Below are 20630 nucleotides of genomic sequence, written 5' to 3' on the forward strand. Positions count from 1 at the left end.
GGTCTCCCTTCTTCTCTGCAAACGATGGATGCCATAGTGATCAGTGCATTAAGTTGGAAGTGCTCCCCGAATTCCATGTGCAAAGAGATCCCAGAACTGATCCTGGGTAAAGGAATTAATGCTGGAGAAGAAAAGGTGTTTTCTTAGAACAGGCAATAAGAATGGAGCCCATTTACGTTCCAGGATTGAAATGAACAAATGTGTGCAAGAATCCACCTTGGAAGCACCCCAAAGCAAGTGGAACATGCTCTCTAGGTTCCGCTTAACTTTCCAATTCTTATTTCGGGCCCTATATCAGTATTTCAGAAAGCCTCAAACAGGCTTTGATTCTCCTCCCACAGTCATCCAGGTTTACTGGGCGAAGCAGATTTCATTTAATGTAATGCAGTGCTGGAACGCTTGCCTGCTCCTCTATTAGACAATAACTTAGGAGATGCCAGGGTTGTGTTTATTCATTCGGTTTTCTCAGAAACTTATTCTCTATTATCTGTTAAATGTTCTGGAAATACTTGTTTAATTAAATTGAATGAAATAGTCCTTTCTTAACCCAGGAGACTCATGAGCGCATAGCTAGCCCTCAAATATTTCTAGGCTGAACAAATGAACATAGTCTGGCATTCACAGAGTTCACAGCCTACTACGAGGCAGGGGAGAAGGAAGGAGCCCTGGGCTTCCAGCCCATCTAGAACATACAGCACCCAAGTCCACCAGCTGGTAGAAAAGGGGAGAAAGGAATGAAGATATGGAAAAGTGACATAAGCATCATTGGAACCTCTAGCTAGAAGGAATCCAGCGCCAGGAGCCAGTGTCTGGGGAAGAAAAGCAAGGAATGGTTTGGATTTGGGAGGAGGGGAGCAGAAAACCGAGGCTGGACAGTGTTGGTTGGCTTCTGACTCCAGCTTGGCCCTGGGGGGAATGGGTTAGAGCTCCCACAGCGCCTCTGACAGCCCCTGGGCCCCAAGAAGAGAGGGTGGCGTGAGGGACTCTGGGAAGTACTAGGCGCGGTGGGGGCCAAGCCCCTCTGCCCACCGCGTCCAGCAGTTGACCGGGTGCCTTACCCTGCTTCCCCCCTCAGTGTCCCCAGGCAGGGCGGGATCCAGCTCCCCCGCGGGGCTGACTCAGCCCCTGCTGACAACAGGCGCGGCTATCAGGAGTGAGCCAAATTATGAGACAGGGTAACTGCGGCCAAGGTCTAGGGTCGGAGCTTGGGCCGAGAGGGGTGTGGCAGGAGACAGAGGGCAGATAAAAGAGGCGGCGCGGCGCCGGGACCTCTTCTCCGTGCTGTAACACTGGGGAGGCCGCAGTAGGGCGCGGGCAGGGTCGGGCTGGAACCCGGAGGCCAGGGCGCACCGACGGCTGAGCATGGCGGGGGCAGCGTGCGAGGCGCAGGCCAGGCCGAGCCTCACCTCCATCTCATCGGGGGAGCTGCGCAGCCTGTGGACCTGCGACTGCGAGCTGGCGGTGCTCCCGCTGGCCCAGCTTGTGCGCCTGCAGCCCGGAGCCTTCCAGCTGCGCGGCGACCAACTCCTGGTGTCTGGGCCGGGGAAACCGGCGGCCTCGCGCGGAGGCTTCAACGTCTTCGGGGATGGCTTTGTACGCCTGGATGGGCAGCTCTATCGCCTCAGCAGCTACGTCAAGAGGTGGGTGCCTTGCCGCGTGTCCCGGCGCGCTGCCAGCGCCCTGCAAACTCCATCCAGCCGCCAGTGCAGCCCAGGGGAGACCTGGCACCCCTTTTGTCTGCGACCCCCACTGGCTTCTCTCTTTTCTTCTGCCCCTAGATGTTCTCCCTGGTAAGGTCACCTGGAGCCTGCAAGCTGCCCCCGCCCTGGCTGCCTCTGCCTTTTGCACTGACCCTTTGCAGCTGCAGTTGGGATCAACCCCCCGGCGGGGCGTAGGAGGAGGGCAGTGCGAGCGCTGTGGACTCACTCAACTCCCACCCAAATGCGTAACTGTAGTTGTTTTCCATTCCAGCTCAACTGGGTCAGATGAGCTCAGATGGGAGGCACACCCTTTAGGGAATGTTGGTCTGGCTGAGACTCACATCCTCGCTTTAGATCTGGGGTTTGGGAGGGAGGATGTGCAGTTCCGAGCCCAGCTAGCCTTATCCTGTGAGGCTTTCCAGGCTCTGGTAAAAAGGCCTGTGTCAGTCTTCTACTGCTCATAGCATGTCACCAACCATCCAGTCAATTAACCAACAACGAAGCAACCAATCAGCCAGGGTAGAAAGAGAAACACAGCCTGGTAAAGAAAGTGCAGCCCAGTGAGTTGGCACATAAACTCATCCAAACAAAATGACACATTAAGAGAGCAAATGTGGAAATGAGCGCAATAAGCGTAGCTTCTTGGAGTGAGATACAGAGCTTGGGCCCAAAGTGTGGCCTTAATTGAATGCAGACTCCCCGTGATGCTAAGCTGACGTGCCCAAAGTGACAGGAAACACAACACCTCTAGGTAGACCTGAAGCAACAGGGAAGTAGTCCTTCTGTCTAAACAGGCTTTGATGATGGGGGATACAGCAGGACAACACCTGTCTGACTCTACAGGACCTGGGGCCTTCAGGGCTTACCCTGAAGGTTCGGGGATGGAAGAGAACTTAAAGCCCTCTTGTGTTTATATTGCACTTCTGCAAATAAGTTTGCTGCTGGGAAAGATGGGGCTGGACACTGTATGGCGAAATGAAGCCAAGAGGGACAAGTGAACAAAGCTTATTTACAGAACTTATTTCAAAGCTGCTAGAAAAAATCACCTTGGGTTTTCAAGTCAAGATAGTTGAGGGCACTGACTGCCTGCAAAGCCATTTCCCAGCAAGAATTTCTCTCTTATTTCTCTCCCTCTTTCCCTCTTTTTAGTGAAATGAAAATTCCAATCCATAAGCAAGGGACAGTGGGAAGAACTGAGTCAGAAATCAGATTTACAAAGACTTAAAAAGAAGATAAGTATTGTATTGAGAACAAGGTATGACAAATTAAATTGTCTTAATCGGAAGTGTAGATAAGGCTTTTGACAGAACCAGCTGCCCCAGTCTTAATAAACAGTGCTACAACATTTAGAATGATTTTTTTTTACTACAATTTAAAATTCATTTTTTTAAAAATAATTTTATTGAGAAAGAAATAGCAATGAGTCAGTTTCAAAACAGGTTAGTAGGACAGTTTCAATAATTAATACATTGTATATTGTTGTCTATGTAGTAGTTATTCATAGTACAAGATGTAGACATGATATCTTGTCTAAACACTATTAGTACAAATCTTTCTTCTCATTGAATTAAGAGAAAGTAGATGCATATCTATTCTAACTATTTTGTATATACAGATATAGATGTATATTTTTTCACTATAAAATGGTCCTTCATTTATATCCCTCTTTTTTGTTTGCTTTTGTCAGAGATGGGTATTCCATTGCCATTCAAATATTATAGGTGCATGAATTCTGCAAAATAATCCAATATAGTCCAGTAGTCCATAATAGTAGTGGGTTATTTGCAGAACTGACAATGTCAGAAGTTGTTAACTTGAGCTTTTTACAGCTCAGCATATTTTTTTCAGCATATTAATATGGCTTTACTTTTTATACCTTGTGTTTATACTTTTCTGCTGGATGGTTAAGACCAAGATAAAGCAAGACCTATATAACAAGTAATGTAACTTTTATATCTGACAAGGTCAGTCAAATCTCAGGATTTAGCTTGGACCCACAATGAAGAGTACAAGGGGAAAAGCTAGGAAACATGGCAGGTGCAAAATCATATATTTATATACACGAGATGGTTAAGGCAATGATCCTGAGAATCTCCATCAGGCTTTTGACACTAGTAGTTAATTGGTAGGATTCTCACCCTGACTGACTATATATGTTGATACCTGTGAACTAAGCAACTGCACTGAGGATAGCAATGTGCAATACTAGCGCCATGCTTGGAATGCCTGTTATTCTGGTCTTCAAATATGTACTGCTTCTAGTATCATATCAATTACTGCTATACTCTCTCTCTCAAGTAAATGTTTGTTTAAAAAAGGGTAATAAAAGAAAAGAAGAGACAAGAAAAAAATGTCATAGGATTGTTCTGCTACAATGTTGTATATGGTTAGATTTCTAAATTTCTGTGAAAAAAAATGTAACTGTTTATTTCTATTTTTTTGTTTTTTACTTTTTTCACATTCTATAGGGATTTAAAGTTTAGCATATCAATGATTGATGGAAAATACCTGTTCCATGTTATGTCTAAGATGTCTGATATTCAGACAGATAGTGAAGCCAGGTCAACTGCTTGTGTTATAGGGTACTAATATCATTAAGCTTCTCTTCTGGAGAGTTAACAACTTCAGTTTGAAGAGCAAAAAATTAGAGAAAAAGAAGGGCTACAAGGACAGCTAACATTTTGGCCCTAACTTTTCAAGGTCAGTGAAGACTCAGGACATAGGAGAAACTGTACTGTAGCATCATGTAACTCAGTGGTGTCCCAAATTTTCTGTTCAGGGAGATTATGGGGTCACAGAAGAAAGTGATTGATGATGTAGAGTGTGTCTAAGGAGAGTTACATGGAGAGAAAACATTCTCTCAGGCTTTCACAGAGAGCAAATTGGTCAAGCAGTGGCCGTGACTCATCCAGATGGCTGACACTGACAAAATGATTTTGACGTTAGACATTAAAACTTCACTTTGAACACATCCAGGATAGAAATAAAGAGCTGCAGTCCCAGGCAGCTTAGAGTATGATAAACAACTGGCCAGTGATGACCAAATGATACATTCAGAGAGCAAATGTGGAGCTGCAGAGGTTCTTACTGGATAAGCAATCATGTGAGGGCCTTGGTGCTCTGGGGCACAGCACAGAGTCCCTGAAAATAATTTGGGCAGTGGCCAGAGCAGTTTATCTTTCTTGAGGGGATGTACCTTGGTAGCTTTTATAACTGAATGTGCAGCCCTGAAGGGTGGCTGGAAAGAAACATGGTCTGAATGGAGAAAGCCTTGTAGAGTTGTGCACAGCAGTGAGACATTTGTGTCATGGGGCAAAGGAGAACACACCAAGCTCAGACATCTAAAGTAGCTGCTCTTCTGACCTGTAAAACATAACCATTTGTCCTTTAGTGTTGGGAATTACATAAACTTTCCCCTCCCAATATTACTCCAGGACAGTGTCTTTCTGCCTACCCCTCTTGCTCCCTCCCTCCCTCCTCCTTTCCTTCTTCATCTTCTTCCTGCACCTTGGTCTTTCAGCTCTGATCAATTTTATTAAAAGAAGATTTGTAGATTTATGGTTTTTCCCCAGATGCCCACCATGCTTCTGATGCTTTCAGAATCACCTGGATCAGTGACGGCCAGGGCATGTGTGTATTCTTCACAGCTGTGCCCAAGTTGCCATTACTGTCACTGTGATGAGGGAGGCACCAGGTTTGAGTGTCCCTGGTACAGCACTCTACTTGGACTTCTCTTGAGGTGGCGCAGTCGCTGAAGAAAGAGCCAGTCTGCTTTTGCCAGGTCTGGCATCCTCAGAGTCTGCCTATGCCTCAGCACGTACTTTCCATTTGTCAAAGGAGATGGAACCTAGAGTCAATGGATTGCAGTGACTTTTGTGTCTTTGTGGCTACCACTTTCCTGCCTTAGGTGTGGATGGCTTCTAACCAACAGCAGTTTCCAAGACAGCCAAGGATTGCAAAAGGCATAGTGCTAATTCTTAAACATTTTGAGCCTGGCCTTTGAGAACTGTATGAAGACCTCTTCCCCAGAAATGCAGATATATATTCTGTTACTTTTATCCCTTCAGATAGTTATTAAGATACTTGGATCCGGGTTAAGGATCTTTGGTTTAACAAATAATTTTCCCCAGTCAACATATTTTTGGTGCAGAATAGCCCATGATGTAATTAAGATTTCTTTTTAAGGCCTTAAAAAGATACACTGTATCCTTCACAAATCCCCTTTCCAAGTAACTCCACCCAGAGCCACTGCACTTCACATTCACATAGCCCAGTAGCTCTGGGAGCAAGAGCATGATGGGAGCAAGCGAATGACGCGAGCAAGAGAATGATTTCCAGCCTACACACTCGGGTTTGTTTTCTGATGCATAGACATATTTCTAAATATTTATGTACTATTAAAGCCATAGGAGCCTAGGATGATGGGACAATCTAGTTAAGGGCACCAAGAGCTTCAAAGCTTCTTCCAGAACCTTCTTTAACAATATTCGTCTTACTTCATGGAGTTTATGGAAAGATATTTATTGCAATATTTTCTTTCAGGTTCGGGACTTTTGTTTATATTACAGTCAAGCTCTGCCCAGGACTCAGATATACATAATAGTCATCCAAAGAGTTAGTCATTCAACACTTCAAAATCCTGAAGAACAGGAAGAAATACCCTTAACTTCCCCTACCATGAACCTATCTTTTCATCTATAATGCAGCCTTGTAGTCATTTGTAATGGCCAATGTAACAGAGGCCTCTAATTCCTTCCCTTTGGTAGTTCCCTAGCAAGAAAGAGACATGTTAGGTAATCAAAATAAATACAAGAATAATAAGAGCGGCTGCTGATATTTACTTGAGCACCAGGTATTATTTCACAAAAGCTTATGAGGTTGGCACCATTATTGTTGGTTTTTTTTTTTTTTTTTACAAATGGGAAAATTAGGACTCAGAGAGATAAGTAATTGACTTAAGTGAGGTGCTGTGAGCAGTAGAACCAGGGATTCTAAGTACCGTTGTCTGACTGCAAAGCCGGCCCTTGTTTGTAGCAAATTACCTGGAATGGGAAGTAATTCTGCCTTCCTATAGCTAGCAGCAGCTTCTCACTCCCAGATCCCACAAATAAATAGTTGTGATTCCATCAGGCCCTGTGCATCTTGTTACAGTCAGTGTAAAAGAGAAAGCTGGCATTGGGGTTTTAAAAGAAGCCTCTGAAAGCAAAAATGTAATTGGTCTTTCCCAAAGCTAGCTAAGCAGCTGTTGGATAGATGAGTGATAGTTTCACCCACCTCTAGGCAGAAACCTGGAGCAGAGTGCAGCAGAGAGGGACTGTGGGACTCAAGAATGAAGCAGGACTGGGGGGTCATGGCTGGCACACATTTAGATTTGTGCTGGGTGGTGCTCACCTCCACCCTCTAGCAGGGAGTACAGACTGTCTTAGCCCAAACCTGGTTAGCACAGGTCCATACGTAGCCCAAAGAATTGCACTCTGCTGCTTGTGCCTGTCTGTGACCTTTCTTCTGCATGGAGTCTTGGGCATAGAAACCTGCCCAGGCCAGTGGTCCCATATCAGGGCAAGTCCTGACACTGATGAAGTAACTCCAGCACACACACTGAGCTGTGATTTTGATGAGACTCAGTCTAGAGGAAGTTTGGAAGAGGTGAGTGCCAACTGAGAGTTCTTGGGAAATTTCCTTAATACCTGCATATCTTGGTTTCCTGGGTATTGAATGCGAATAACAATCCCCTCAAAATTAAAGGGGTGCAGAGAATTTAAATTTGGAAAACCCTGAAGAACAGGAAAAACAGGATGATTGGCCCATATTGGACACTTGACATCTGTTAGCTTTTCTACTGCTAAGTAACCTCATAAGGCAAGTACTGTGGATATGCTACTTAATCAGTGCCTTTTATTAGCTGATTTTTCACATGAGGAAATGAGTCTCACCAAGGTTAAACACCTGCAGAGACGGAAATCATGCTCAGATCTGATATCTTCGTCTCCGGCTTCCTTCCTATAAAGCTTTGCTCTGACCTGTAGCCGCACTCTGGTTTACTTCCTACACTCAGCCCACCTGGTCCTTGCCATGTGCCTGCCTATCCTCTCAGCTGCCTCTACCCTGCAGTCACCAAGTCTTGGTGAAGCAATGACTCTTCCTAAGATCCTGTCCCCACCTTGCTGTCAGTACATGACTGATTCTAGCCTCCTTCCCCATGCTTCTTTTTGTTTAAATAACTAGGACACAGCCCACTGGAGCCTGAGCCTGTGATTGCAGAGAACTGGGCATCTCTCTGGCTTTCACACGTCTGAATGATTGACCAGTTTGTAAACTTTTGAATGGCAAGCACCGTGTCTTACACTAATGTGTTCAGAGCTTTAAATAAGCATGCAAGTCTCTTGGGGTCTTGATAAAATACAGATTCTTGTCAGTAAGACTGGGGAGGGGTCTGGATCTTGCATTTCAACAAGCTTCCATTGATGCTAGTGGTTTGCATCCAACAGTCACAGTTGGAGCAACGAGGTTCTGTATAGCCATCATTTCCTATTGAGATGGCATATTTTATCTGCCCGTCAAATACACCTGGATGGCACTTAGAAGCAAGACTGGTTTTGTTTTCATTTTGTGTTCCCTGAAGCCAGTTCATAGCAAGTGCTTGGTAAATTTTTATTGCATGAATGGACCATTCTGTGCCCCACTATAATTTTCACACACACAAGCTATATGTAACTGCTGAATAAGCAAATACATGAGCACAGGTATCCTTGATTTCAGCCACAGACAGCAGACTCATAAGTCTGAAAATGTTGCTTAGTCTCACTACAGTTGTGGAAAGATATGGAAGAGAAAGTGTTGTCTGACAGTGTGAAGCTCTGTGTAAGGCCATCAAGCAAATGCTGTCAACATGGGGAGGTGCTGCTTGCTTCCAGAAGTGGAAATCCCTGAAGATGTTTGCCTAGTGTCACAGCCCAAGATTGTGACAGCATCCCAAACTGAAACTCAGAACACATTAACTCTAACTCCCTCCTGTTGCCCCTCCAGCCACTGGGAAGCACGGTTTTGATTTCTGCCTCTATGAATTTGATTACTTCACGTATCTACTGGAGTAGGTTCTCAAGAAGAATCTTAGAGTAGTTGGATTTTTGTCTTTGGCTGATTTTACTGACTATAACGTCTTCAATCAAAGCTCATCATGTTGCATCATGTGTTTGCATTTCCTTCGGTCGTATGGCCAAAAGACCACATTTTATCTATCTGGTCATTGTGGATAGACACTTGTGAAGCTAGCTACTGTGAATGTTACTATGAACATGGACAGCACTTATCTGAGATCCTACTTTTACTTTCTTTTGCTTGTTTTTCTTAAAATTCAAGGTTTTATTTTTACCTTTATTTTCAATTGTTAACAATCATGTATTACATAATAATGGGCAATATGGTATTTTCATAATCCATTTTTTGAAAAAATTAATGTACATGCACATACCAATTTCTTGGGTGGAGACCATGGGTTTGAGTCCCTCTTTGCTGTGGTGTCCTAGATCACTGGAGTTGAAAGAAATCAGGGGACAGCTCTCCAGACTGTCCCAAGGAGTGAGAAAGAGGCTCTGAAGGTGGCACCTTAGAGGGTGGCATGTCTTGTACCATTTCTGATTTGCTAGAGAGGAAAGCACAGTGCTCTTTCTTGGTCTCATCTTTGGGTGGTGCCCCACTAAGTTGCTCCTGTTAGCCTTCCAAACTGAAAAAAATGAGGCGGGAAGTTGAAGCAGAGAATGAGAAACTCTTGCTCATGTATCTTTCTGACACTTATCTTGCCCTCATTTTCTGTTTCCTGTTTGTCAGTGTTTCAAGTGAACACATCCCCTGTTGAGCATCAGAAACTTGCAGAACCCCATCCAATGGAGAAGCAGAGTTAGCCAGGATGAAAGATGATTACAGTGTTTACCGGGCATCTCCTCTGGGCCTAAGTGTGCATGTCTATATTACACATACTAAACTTAATCATCACATGTGGAGAGATACTCACCCTTTGACAGGTGAGGGAGCAGGTGTAGACAGGTTACATAACCCCTTTCAGGTCCCAGTCAGCTGTGGCTCTCAAATGAAGCTAACAGAGCCAGTGAAGTAGGATATGGATTAGATCTTATCATAAAATACTATGCCTCCCCTGACATTGTCCTGCCTTCCTACCTTTGTAGTGGAGCCAGGTTTAGAATATTTCAGCCTGAAAGTATTTTGGAGCCAGGGCAAAAGCAATGAAGCAATGAGTTTAAAGGAACTGTCTATCCTAAGTGTTTGCTTTTCATTCCTAATGATAACTTCTGCAAATATAATAAATATTCAATACACAAGAGCGATATTTGCATTACTAATTCAAAAATATTCATGATTAAAGATGAAATAACTAGTCTCTAATGTACCCTAGCAAGATTCATCTTAAAACCTGTGATTAAATGTCAGAAACTTAAATATCTGCAGGTCTTAACAACTAGATCCTCTGATCTTTCTGTATTTTAAAGAACTTAGGGCTCCAAGTTTTATAAGAGTGAATTTTTAAGAAATGCTCCACTTTAGGGTTTTTAACAATTGAACCATAACTGGGAGGCTGGACATGAGGAATTAAAGGGCTATAATACTTTCCCCTTATTCATTGTTTAGCTTCCTTGGCCTTTGTGGTGAGAAAATATGAAGTGGAAATTTCTAGAAATGAACATATATATGTTTTAATTTTTATACTATTCTGGTGCATGATGAAATGCTCACTGTCTGATTTCTTCCTACACACAGCAATGAACTTTCCCTTTGTCCCATGTATCCTTACTTTATGTATGGACTGCCTACACATTAGCCAGTAAGCAACCTTCTCAATTGAGGTATCAAAATACTAACATGTAGGATCTGTTACTGCTTCAGTTTTCAAGAATCCCCTGGGGTTCCTCGAGTGTATCCTGGGAAGATAAAGAGGGATTATTACAGTTCTTATTTATATCTTAGTAAGTGCTGCTATCAGCTCTTGGAAAAGCTGTTTTCACATATCTGTCGCATAAGAATAAGGGATATGCTCTACCACAATGTTTGTAGCCCATTTAGGTCTCCAAATCATCAAAGGCAGATTAAATCCTGTTGTGCATCCAGGTTCTCTTTATTAAATTCAAACTCCAAATGGACTATTCATGCACAGGTTGTGCATTAAACTCTGCATGTGATTAGAGGGTCCCCTTCTCTGGCTGTGCCAAACAACTGCTTGTTGAGCCCTGTAGCACTCAAAGAAGCCTTGCGCAGAATTCTGGGGGGAAACTGATTGCTCTCCTGACCATCTACCATTTCTAAATGGAGATTTGTATCCTTTTCCTTCAAGCTGCAGGTTCACTGGGAGAAAAAATCCAGAAATTTTAGGATGATGTCTCCAACCCATGCCAGTTGTTTCTTTGAGCAAAGAAAATAGTGCACTGTCATTTGGGTCATCATAAAAGTTATAAAAGCATATATTTTCTGGCTATATTGTACACAGACATCCTGTGCTCATGGTAAAGAACAACTGTGACTATGGGTTTTGAAAGAACAGAGGCATCTCCTTGGGTACAGTAGTAAAGGTGCTTAACTGGGTGGAGATGAGAAGTTGAGGGTCAGGTGTTATCCCTAAACAATAAATATGTGGGAACAATATATGTGTCTTCAGATCGGCCTTGACCTCCAAAAGGCTCAGTGACCCTCACTTAATTACTTGGTGAGCAAAGTGGTGGGAGAATATGAAGCCTCCTGCTGCGGTGGAGCACAGGAGGGGTCTGACTCCCACCCAGTTGCGCCCAGCTACTGTTTTGATATTAGCCCTTCACTCATCACTGACAGCCAGATGGAAGGACACAGGGGACAAGAACAATCCAGGAGGTGCCCTGACTGCACACCTGCCCCCTTCCCAGGCTTTGAAACAAACCTGCGTTGCCTACTTGGGGCTCAGCACATCACCTGGGCCCCACGAATGTTGTGGAACGAATAAATGAAGGAGTGAGAATGACGGAACCCAGAAAACAGTGGTTCCCTTTTTCTTCCTTCTCTTTTGCTTCTTTTCTCCAGTACCTTTTGACAGTTGATCAATTGGAACAAAGAAGGACAGGGAGATTCTATCCCCACTGACAAGAAACCCGGGTGCCACCCCCCACCCCCCAGGCTTTTAGGTGCTGTCACTCACGCAGTTCTTGGATTCTGCCCAGCTGAAGGTGGAGGAGCAAAGAGAGCCACACAAAATCCCAGGCTCTACGTTCTTTTACCCCATCTGTTCCCTTACGATGCCCTAGACCCTTCTCTTGCTCCTTCTCTACTCCACCACTCTCCTCACCCACACCGCAGAGCATCAACCCTTGCACTCCTTTCCAGCTCCAAAACACTCCAGCTTTTGTTTCCCTGCCACCCTGGGACAATCCTCCAAAGACTTCCCCATGCAGATGGGTTGAGGGTAAGACTACTTTCAAACCTCATGAAATAAGAGGCAAGAAATTTTTCAGATGCTCCATCAGGGTCACTTTTTAAAAGCTCTCAACATCAGATCTGACAATCTAGCAAAACGCTAATGGCATAGATATATAAGGAATCAAGCTGGGATACAGCCAAGCAGAAGCTGTTTTTCTACTGTAGGATAGATATTCTCCCCTATGCTCCTGACGCATATCTGGGTCACTGTCTTGTACTCTGGCCCCTCTGAGGGTGTTGTGGGAAGTGGGCAGAGGGAAGAATGCCAAGACAGCTGTGTGGCCACAGTTCCTGCAACAGCTCTTTTCTTTCTAAGGCTGTGATTTTTATGTCAGGCACTGGAAGGATAAGCAGCTGGAAAGAAATGCCTGGAGCTGTCTCTGCTCATGACTAGATATAAGAAACAATAACACTGCAGTGTATCAAACGGCAGTACATGCTGTCAGCTCAGCTAGCCCATTCACTCCATGTGGATGCTTACAGCAGTGTCAGTGGTGCACCAGCTCTGTGTTTAAGAGGTACTGTGGCAGAAGCATCCTTCAGCCCACTGCGTACCATTCAGCCTGCCTCTCCCTGCACAGCGTCTGGGCTTGGGGTGGTTAAGAAATTGGCCAGGGGGCTGGAGAGATGGCTCAGTGGTCTAAAGCACCTACTTGGAACAAGCTTGGCAAAGCACAGGGACCGCGGTTCGATCCCCCAGCACCACATGCCAGCCAGCCGCGCCCCCTGGTGGGCTGAGCTGCCCTCCCCCAACACACGATAAATAAATGTTAAAAAAAAAAAAAAAAAAGAAATTGGCCAGCTTCTTGAAGGATGCTAATTTTTCCTTGGATCTTTTTATTAGCAACATAGAGACAGAAAGTCTGTTTGAGAGATTTGTAGGGAGCATAAAGAAAGCTAACATGCTAGATGACAGAGTCAAAATTGAGAAAAATCTTGCTAGCCAAGAATAATGAACTAAAACCAAGGAAGCTAAATTTAATGAGGATATGGGCAAAAGTCCAACAATAATTTTATTTATTTAATTCACACATGCTCAGGATAAAGGAAATGGAATGATGAATACTTTATACAAAATATTGTGCTATCTATGGAGAAGGGTGGGTTTATCTTGGGAGGGGAGGAAAACGAAAAGAAAATTCCAGACATGCCAGTTATATAGGATGAACACACCAGAGAAGACCCAGTTAATTCCCTATACTAAGAGTAATTCATGCTTGATCCAAACACACTTAGAATCCTTATAGCTTCAAGTTGATTCTTCTAGCTCAACTCAAAAGCCAAACGTTAACACCAAGCCAAGCCAAGGCCTTGGCACTGGTTGCACGCGGAACCCACAGTTGATCAAACGTGACCAAAGAAAGAAATGTACTTATATGATATAAAAGTACGGTGACCTCTGCAAAGACATGACTTAAGGACCATCCCTCAAAGTGTATATGACTCTGGCAGATACGTGTACATGCATCCGCTTCTTGGGACAATATGTCACATGTGCAATTTGCTTTTTCATAGGTATGTGGAGCTGACCAACTACTGTGATTATAAAGACTACAGGGAAACTATATTGAGCAAACCAATGCTGTTCTTTATTAACGTACAGACCAAACAAGACACCTCAAAAGGTGGGTAAATAAATAATTTTACTTTGTTTATGCTTTGCTGGGCTGTAAACTAAGGCATGCTAGCGAAGTAAAAGTGAGACATGGAGAACGTAGGCTGGTTATCAGCTCAGGTCAAGGCAGCAGCACGGAGTTTGGTGTATGAGACCCTCTAGAACATAGCAGTCTTGCAGAACAAACCCCTAGTGGTCATAGGGCAGAAGGCACCTATATGAGATACGTTTTCCTGCTTCCTGTGTAGGCAAGAAGTGACCTGATGCTCTGATCCTTTGATGATTCCAAAAGTGCCGGGAGTGATAAGAATAATATATAATACACTTTGCCATATATGGAACAGTCACTGCCTGTGAAATGTTCTGATGTAATTAATTGGCACAACAGCCCTATCATGACCTTTGATCCAAGGGGAAATATTATTTTGAGCTTGAAAGTTATCATAGTCAATGCTTGTTCTGGAACAAAGATATAAATCAGGATCAACCCAGGTGACGAGGACACACTGGTATTCTATCTGTATGGTACGTAATCTATCCCCATTCTATTTTTATGCTTTATTTACTTATTCATTTGTTTGTTTATTTGGAACAGTGTCATCCTATACAGTTCAGGCTGGTCTTGAATTCACCAGGTAGCCCAGACTGACCTCACGACCTTGTGGTGATCCCCCCACCTCAGCCTTCTGAGTGCTGGGGTTACAGGTGTGTGCCTCTGCACCCAGCTATTCTCATTCTATAGATGAGAAAACTAAGATAAAAAATAGCAGTTGTAGATGCTTTATGTATCATGTTTCTATGTTGTAGGATTTCATGCTTATTTTTAGTTTTTAATTTTGGTTTATTAGTAGGTGTGTGTAATACATAGTTTTCACAATTCTTGTGGGAAGTTGGTACATGTGTGTAGTGCATCTTAATTCCTTTTGCATACCCTTTCTGTTCCTCCCCATCCCTTTCCTCCAACCCTTTGTCTCTTTCCTTTTTTATATATGTTTACATTACATATTTACATTCCTTGTACGGAGTTGGTCTATGCACGTAACACATTCCATTTTTTTTTTTCAGTTTTTAGGGGACCAAGATATGGACGAAGGGGGAAGGAAATTTTCATGTTTAGATACCTCTCTTTGCGTTTTTTCCAAGACATCCGAATAACTGGCACAACTCACATTCCAGTATGACAATGTCCTCATTTTCCCATCCTCCGCCTCCTCCTTATGTGGGGAAAGTCATGGGCATAACGTTTGTAATGAGGGCGAAATTTTTAAACTTCTAAATAGCATTCTTAAAATAAATCCAAGGTCATAAGAATGATCTACAAATTTCAAATAGACGTTCCGAGAACGGGCTGTCATTCGCGTTGGCGCAGCTCCCTCTGCTCATTTCATGGTTCAAAGTCGGTGTGTTCTCTGCAGGAGAGTCCCCAGAAGAACACACTGCTCCAAGCAGTGCTTGCTAGGCCAGCTGAGCCCACGTGTTCTTCAGACTGATGATGACCAGGAAGCCAGAATTCTCAGGAATGTCATTCACAGCCCTGTCAATCACGCTTCCTACACTGCCCTGGGAGAGGCTTCTGAGGCAACAGTAAAAGCCTTGTCCTTGTTAGTGCTTCAGTGAAAGTCCAGGGAGTAGCACAAAAAGACATGTGGCCTGTAGAGTGCTGAGGTGGGCAACTGCTGTGCCCTTGCACAACAGGTACCAAAAGTCATCGCTGGTTAATTTTAGAAAATTCTACAATAAAAGGCTTCTGAAATACAGAAACATAAGATGGCCAAATTAGGTGATGAGAATCATAATTAAGGCAACATGTCAGCCTTGATACTGTTTCAAACTGCATTTTTTATGCAAATATGAAAAACTTCCATTTCAAGACAGTTACTAATGCTTTCCAGGAGCTTATCATAATAAATATACACTTGGACTTGTTTGTAAATGTGGGCGGCATTCTCTAGAGCTGCGCAGTGACAACCTTCTCAGCCAGCACTACTGGGGACCGTAGTGACCTAAATATGTAACCAGCTGAAGGACGTGGTTTGTGTAAAATTTAATTCAATGTACCAAATAGTTTGTATACTTTATTTTACTTATCACTAGTCTCAAAGAAAATATCAGGTAGTTTATATCTCAAGAAAAAATAAGATGAGTAAGGCTAGTTCAAAATCCATTCTTTCGAAATACAAATATTTGTTGTCAGTGGCCCTCGGAGCTATCCCAAAGCCAAATCCAAGTGTTCAGTTGTCAAAGTCATGTAACGGTTGGTCAGTGCTTTTACACAGAGGGTGACCTGAGCATTTCCCTGTCTCCTTGAGGGAGGGCTTGACTCTAGGGACTGGAAAAGGTGGAGCTGAGAGTCAGAAATGTTTCAAATTTCCCAGTTCGTGAGCAACTTTCCCTTTGTTTAGATTATGCAGAACTGGATAAAATCATACTTAAAGGGACACAGCACAGCACAGCACAATACAACACTACCAACAACAGAAAAAAAAAGCCAGTGTCTTCCAGGACAGAGACATGGTAGCATTTAAACAGTGGGAAAGACAGTTTTTTCTGCCTTGGCAATGTGTTATGGTAGGAGCATGGAAGAAAATCAATCTCACATTTATTCTTTGATCCCCATGCTGTCCAAATTTGACAAGAGAATGTCAGGTCCCTAATGAAGCTGGGTAGTAGAGGGCGGTAGTGGAAGGCACAGGATAGCCCTTTTCATTAGACTGTGCTGATTTTCTGCTTTGTGAATAAGGAAATATGGTGCAAGACAAGCTGTGATTTAAATACCCAGGAAGGCAAGACCTGAAAACCAGCCATGTCAATTTTCCTCTTCCTTCTCCCATGCTGGATTCCTGCTGTGCAGTAGACGTCTTATCTGTGATGATTATAGAGTGGAACTTTTGATTTCTGAGATACAGGTGAAAAACTGTGGCCTTGAGGGAGCCGATTGGCTAACCTGCTTTTACAGTAGCCCAGGGTTGCCTTCAAACCTGCGAAATTCTTGAGAATGTTTCTAGAAATTTCCTTAGATTTTGCAGTAAGGGCTTGAGGGAGCTAAAAGGAGGCTTATAAATGAGTACACTCTCCAACAATTTACTCCAAAGATTACTGCTTTAGCAAATCTTGGGTGGAGTGTTTATGTCACGTGTACACACTTCTTTCTGAATTCTGTTTGCTAATTTCTAGAAAAGACATATGCATTTCTTGTGAACACAAGGCACCCAAAGATAAGAAGACAGATAGAGCAGGGAATGGACATGGTCATCTCCTCAGTGATTGGAGAAAGTTACCGACTTCAGGTAAGCCTATCCCCAGGGCTGGATCCAAGCTGCCTCCCACATGCAAAGACTGTGTCCCTGCAGCCTGTGCTTCATGGTGGTAGGCCCCTACCATGTCACACATATGCCTGGAACTGCACATGGTACCAAACCCTATATGTATGTGCAATGTTTTTTTTTCCTCTATATACCTATCTATGACAGAGATTTTTAAATTCATTAGGCTCAGTGAGAGATGAACAATAACTAACAATAAAATGGAACAAGTAAAAGTTATTTGAAGCTTATAAATTTTTTCTTTCTGCAGTTGTCAAACCATAGGGAATGGAAACTGCAGAAAACACCACCATGGATAGAGGAGAATTGTTTTATATTCAGACATTTCCTTCTTTATTGTGTCATAGCTATGGACAGTAAGTGGGCTTAGTTTCTAGTAATGTTTAGGAATGAGGTTCAAATAGGTGTGATTTTGGTCAACCAGATCAAAGTTTTAAAAGCAATAAAATATAAAGGTAAGGATCTGATTTTTAAATATAGAGATCAGAGTTTCTAAAAAGTAAAAGAGAAATAAATGGTATAATGTCTTGGATATTTGTTAATTCTATAAGGCCAATATAGTAGTTCTGTTCACAAATTCAATTAAGTGTTTCTTTGTCTTTCAGTTTGATTTTCAAGATGTAGTGAAGAATTTCTTCCCTCCAGGAACTGAAGTGATTAACGCAGAAAATCTGAGCTTTGTGTACGAATTCAAAGCTGATGCCTTATTTGATTTTTTCTATTGGTTTGGGCTCAGCAATTCCACTGTGAAAGTGAATGGAAAAGTTCTGAATTTGTCAAGTACAAGTCCAGAAAAGAAAGAGACAATTAAGTTATTTCTGGAAAAAATGAGTGAACCTTTTATCCGAAGGAGCAGTTTCTCTGATCGAAAATTCAGTGTAACTTCCAGAGGTGTGTGAAAAATTCTCAAGGACTTGTGATAGTTTAATCAGGTGTAATAATATAATGTGGGGAGGCAATCAATTGAGAAACCAAGAGGCAAGATCAGATGATAAAAGAGAAACATATCACATAATTCAGAAAGAACTGAGAAGTGTTCATTACCATAAAGAGAAACCAGGTACCTTGGTGCATGAGTTGGAAGATGACCTGTGACCAGTTCAAGACCAGCAGCTTGGGCAATATAATATGATACTGTGTTTGAGAGAAAGACAGAGAGAGAGAGAGAGAGAGAGAGAGAGAGAGAGAGAGAGAGCGAGAGAACAGAGAAATAAGACATAGACTAGACAGAGAGACAGACACAGAGAAGCACTTTTCTTCTTAGGTCCTTTTAAGTTTCTGACATAGCAATTATGTTGTGCAGCATATTCAGAAACTAATCTTAAGGATTTTTAATTTCAATGAATATTGATGCTCATTTAAATATTATGAAATAGTGCTGCCTTCCCTATGTGCATAGTTTGGATAGCAGAATGTTCACTACAGCTGTCAGTTGGGGAAGACGTCTACATGGTCGTGATACCTATCTTTAACAATTTGTGGAAGGGTTCTCCAGATTTTGTAAGACTACAAAAGAGACACACTTGAGAAGGTGTCATTTAGCAAACTGTAGCTGACATATGGCAGGTTCTCAATTTTGATATCCATGTGGTTCAAGCAGATGGCACGGATCGTGTCTTGTCTGGATGTGTCTTTTGTGGAGTCCATTCTATGTCTCAGCCTGTCTGGGGCAGAGAGCAGCTTCCTTGAATTGGGAATCCCGCAGAAAACCACCAGTCTCCACGAACCTGCAGTGTTCTTAATGTGCGGATGGAAACTGCAGTCTTCCTTATTTGTATTTAGTGACAGCTGTTTTCTTGCAATGTTTGTTGCAGAAATGCTTACTCTCAGCTGTTTCTTCTAGACATGGTCTCTCCCTTTCCTCTCCCTTTCTTCCTCCCTCCATCCCCTTTTCTGTCAATGTCCCTCCGTCTGTCTTTGAATCTCTCGGTTTCTCTCCATCTAGTCCATCCCTGTCATCTCTCTCAGCCTGCACCTCATGTCTGTCTGTCTGTCTGTCTGTTGGCCTCTCTCCATATTGCATTAGTTTCCTCTGTCTGGGAGTTTCTCACAGAGATGTGGCTGTGCTTGCTTCCCTGCAGCTACTGGGGGAGACTATACTCAGCTTCTTCCAGGGAAGACAACTTGCCCTGTTGTGGCAGTGTGACACTTACCTGGCCCCGTTATGGCATCCGAAGCCTGCCACTGGCCACAAAAGCCTGGGAAGTTTTCCTGGTTCACTGCAGCTGTCTCCCTGTCCTGTAACCTGTCTAAGCTGTCTATAGCTATCTTGGGCACATCAGAAGTTGACAGGGCTTCCCTGGGAGTTTATTTGAACCCTAGGATCCCTTCAGCTCTAGATAGTGGGACAGGCAGGGCCCTTCCTGAAAGCTGCCACATGCACTGCAGATGGCAGAACCAAGAGGGACTTGCTGTGCTGGCAGGCAGGTCCAGCCCCAGGCTGAGCACAGGGCCACCAGCTCCATCCCCTTCAAAACCTGTCCTTTGTGCTGAGCATCTATTCCCTAGATGTGTGCCTTTTGCCATTAAGTGAGAAAGAAGGTATGCGGCGCAGGGCGAATTTCCAACTTGCAGAGAAGCAAAGTGACAGTCCTGTCCCACTGATAAGTAAACAGCCACACACTTCAGTTTTGCCTTTTGAGTTTCTCTGTGGAGGTCAGGATTCTCCATTAATTATTGAATGGATTATGTTGTATGAGTTTCAAAAGCACTATCTTTGCTTCTTTTCTGTTTCATTTTGGCAGTGTTGGTAATAATGTGTCTTACTGTTTTTCAGGTTCAATAGATGATGTTTTTAACTGCAATCTGTCACCCAGATCATCTCTGACAGAACCTCTTTTGTCAGAATTGCCATTTCCAAGTGTTCTGGAATCTGAAGAAATACCCAACCAACTTATCTGACTGGATTGAACATTCTCGGTGTTACTCCTCTACCCCAGAGAGGAGGGGGGACGTGGGCACTTTCACCCCCTTGCTCCCCCAGCTCCCCCATGCCTTCTACAGAGGGCTCCTTTCTTCACTCCTTTGGCATCAAGCTCTGGCAGGCCCAGTGCAGCTGGCTTCTTTCAATGTTACAGTTACAGTGTGGAAGAGCTTTGGCCCCGTGGTGCAGGGTCGAGGCATGCAGGTCCTGGGATGTGTGGGACACCCTTGATAATGCCCAAATCCAGGAAGCATGGGGTTCCCAGGGCTCTAGTCCTCAAAGCCACTAAGTAGAAAGCCTGCACCAGTATTCAGGAGGACCCATGTGTGCGTTCTGTGCTGCCTCTTTGGAATCTTCTGAGACACTTCAGGGTTAAGTTTGCTGGGGGCCTGGCCCGGTGGCTAGGATGGTGATCTGCCACTCCTTGCCTGAAATGTGAAATGCTTCGGCCCACCTCTTAGCACGTGGCTGTGCAGAATGAGGTCAGGAGATGTAGTATATGGCAGCATCGTCCTTCCTCAAAGCACATTGTGTCAGTTGGGCATTTAAAATAAGCTGTCAGCCATCTTAACATGAAAAGAAAAATAGAAGAAAGCTATATAGTATCATAATACATT

General features: G+C 43.5%; 1 protein-coding gene across 1 annotated transcript; it reads left to right on the forward strand.

Annotated features, from left to right (window-relative positions):
- The first annotated feature begins 1258 nt into the window (after positions 1–1258).
- Medag (mesenteric estrogen dependent adipogenesis) lies at positions 1259–20217 on the forward strand. Its single transcript, XM_004631061.2, has 5 exons — positions 1259–1640; positions 13668–13777; positions 16942–17054; positions 17696–17981; positions 19867–20217. The coding sequence occupies exons 1-5, from the start codon at positions 1363–1365 to the stop codon at positions 19989–19991; spliced, it is 912 nt and encodes a 303-aa protein (XP_004631118.1). The 5' UTR covers positions 1259–1362; the 3' UTR covers positions 19992–20217.
- Positions 20218–20630: the final 413 nt, after the last annotated feature.

Source organism: Octodon degus, unplaced genomic scaffold (assembly GCF_000260255.1).
Source record: "Octodon degus isolate 3935 unplaced genomic scaffold, OctDeg1.0 scaffold00038, whole genome shotgun sequence".
Classification (NCBI taxonomy): domain Eukaryota; kingdom Metazoa; phylum Chordata; class Mammalia; order Rodentia; family Octodontidae; genus Octodon; species Octodon degus.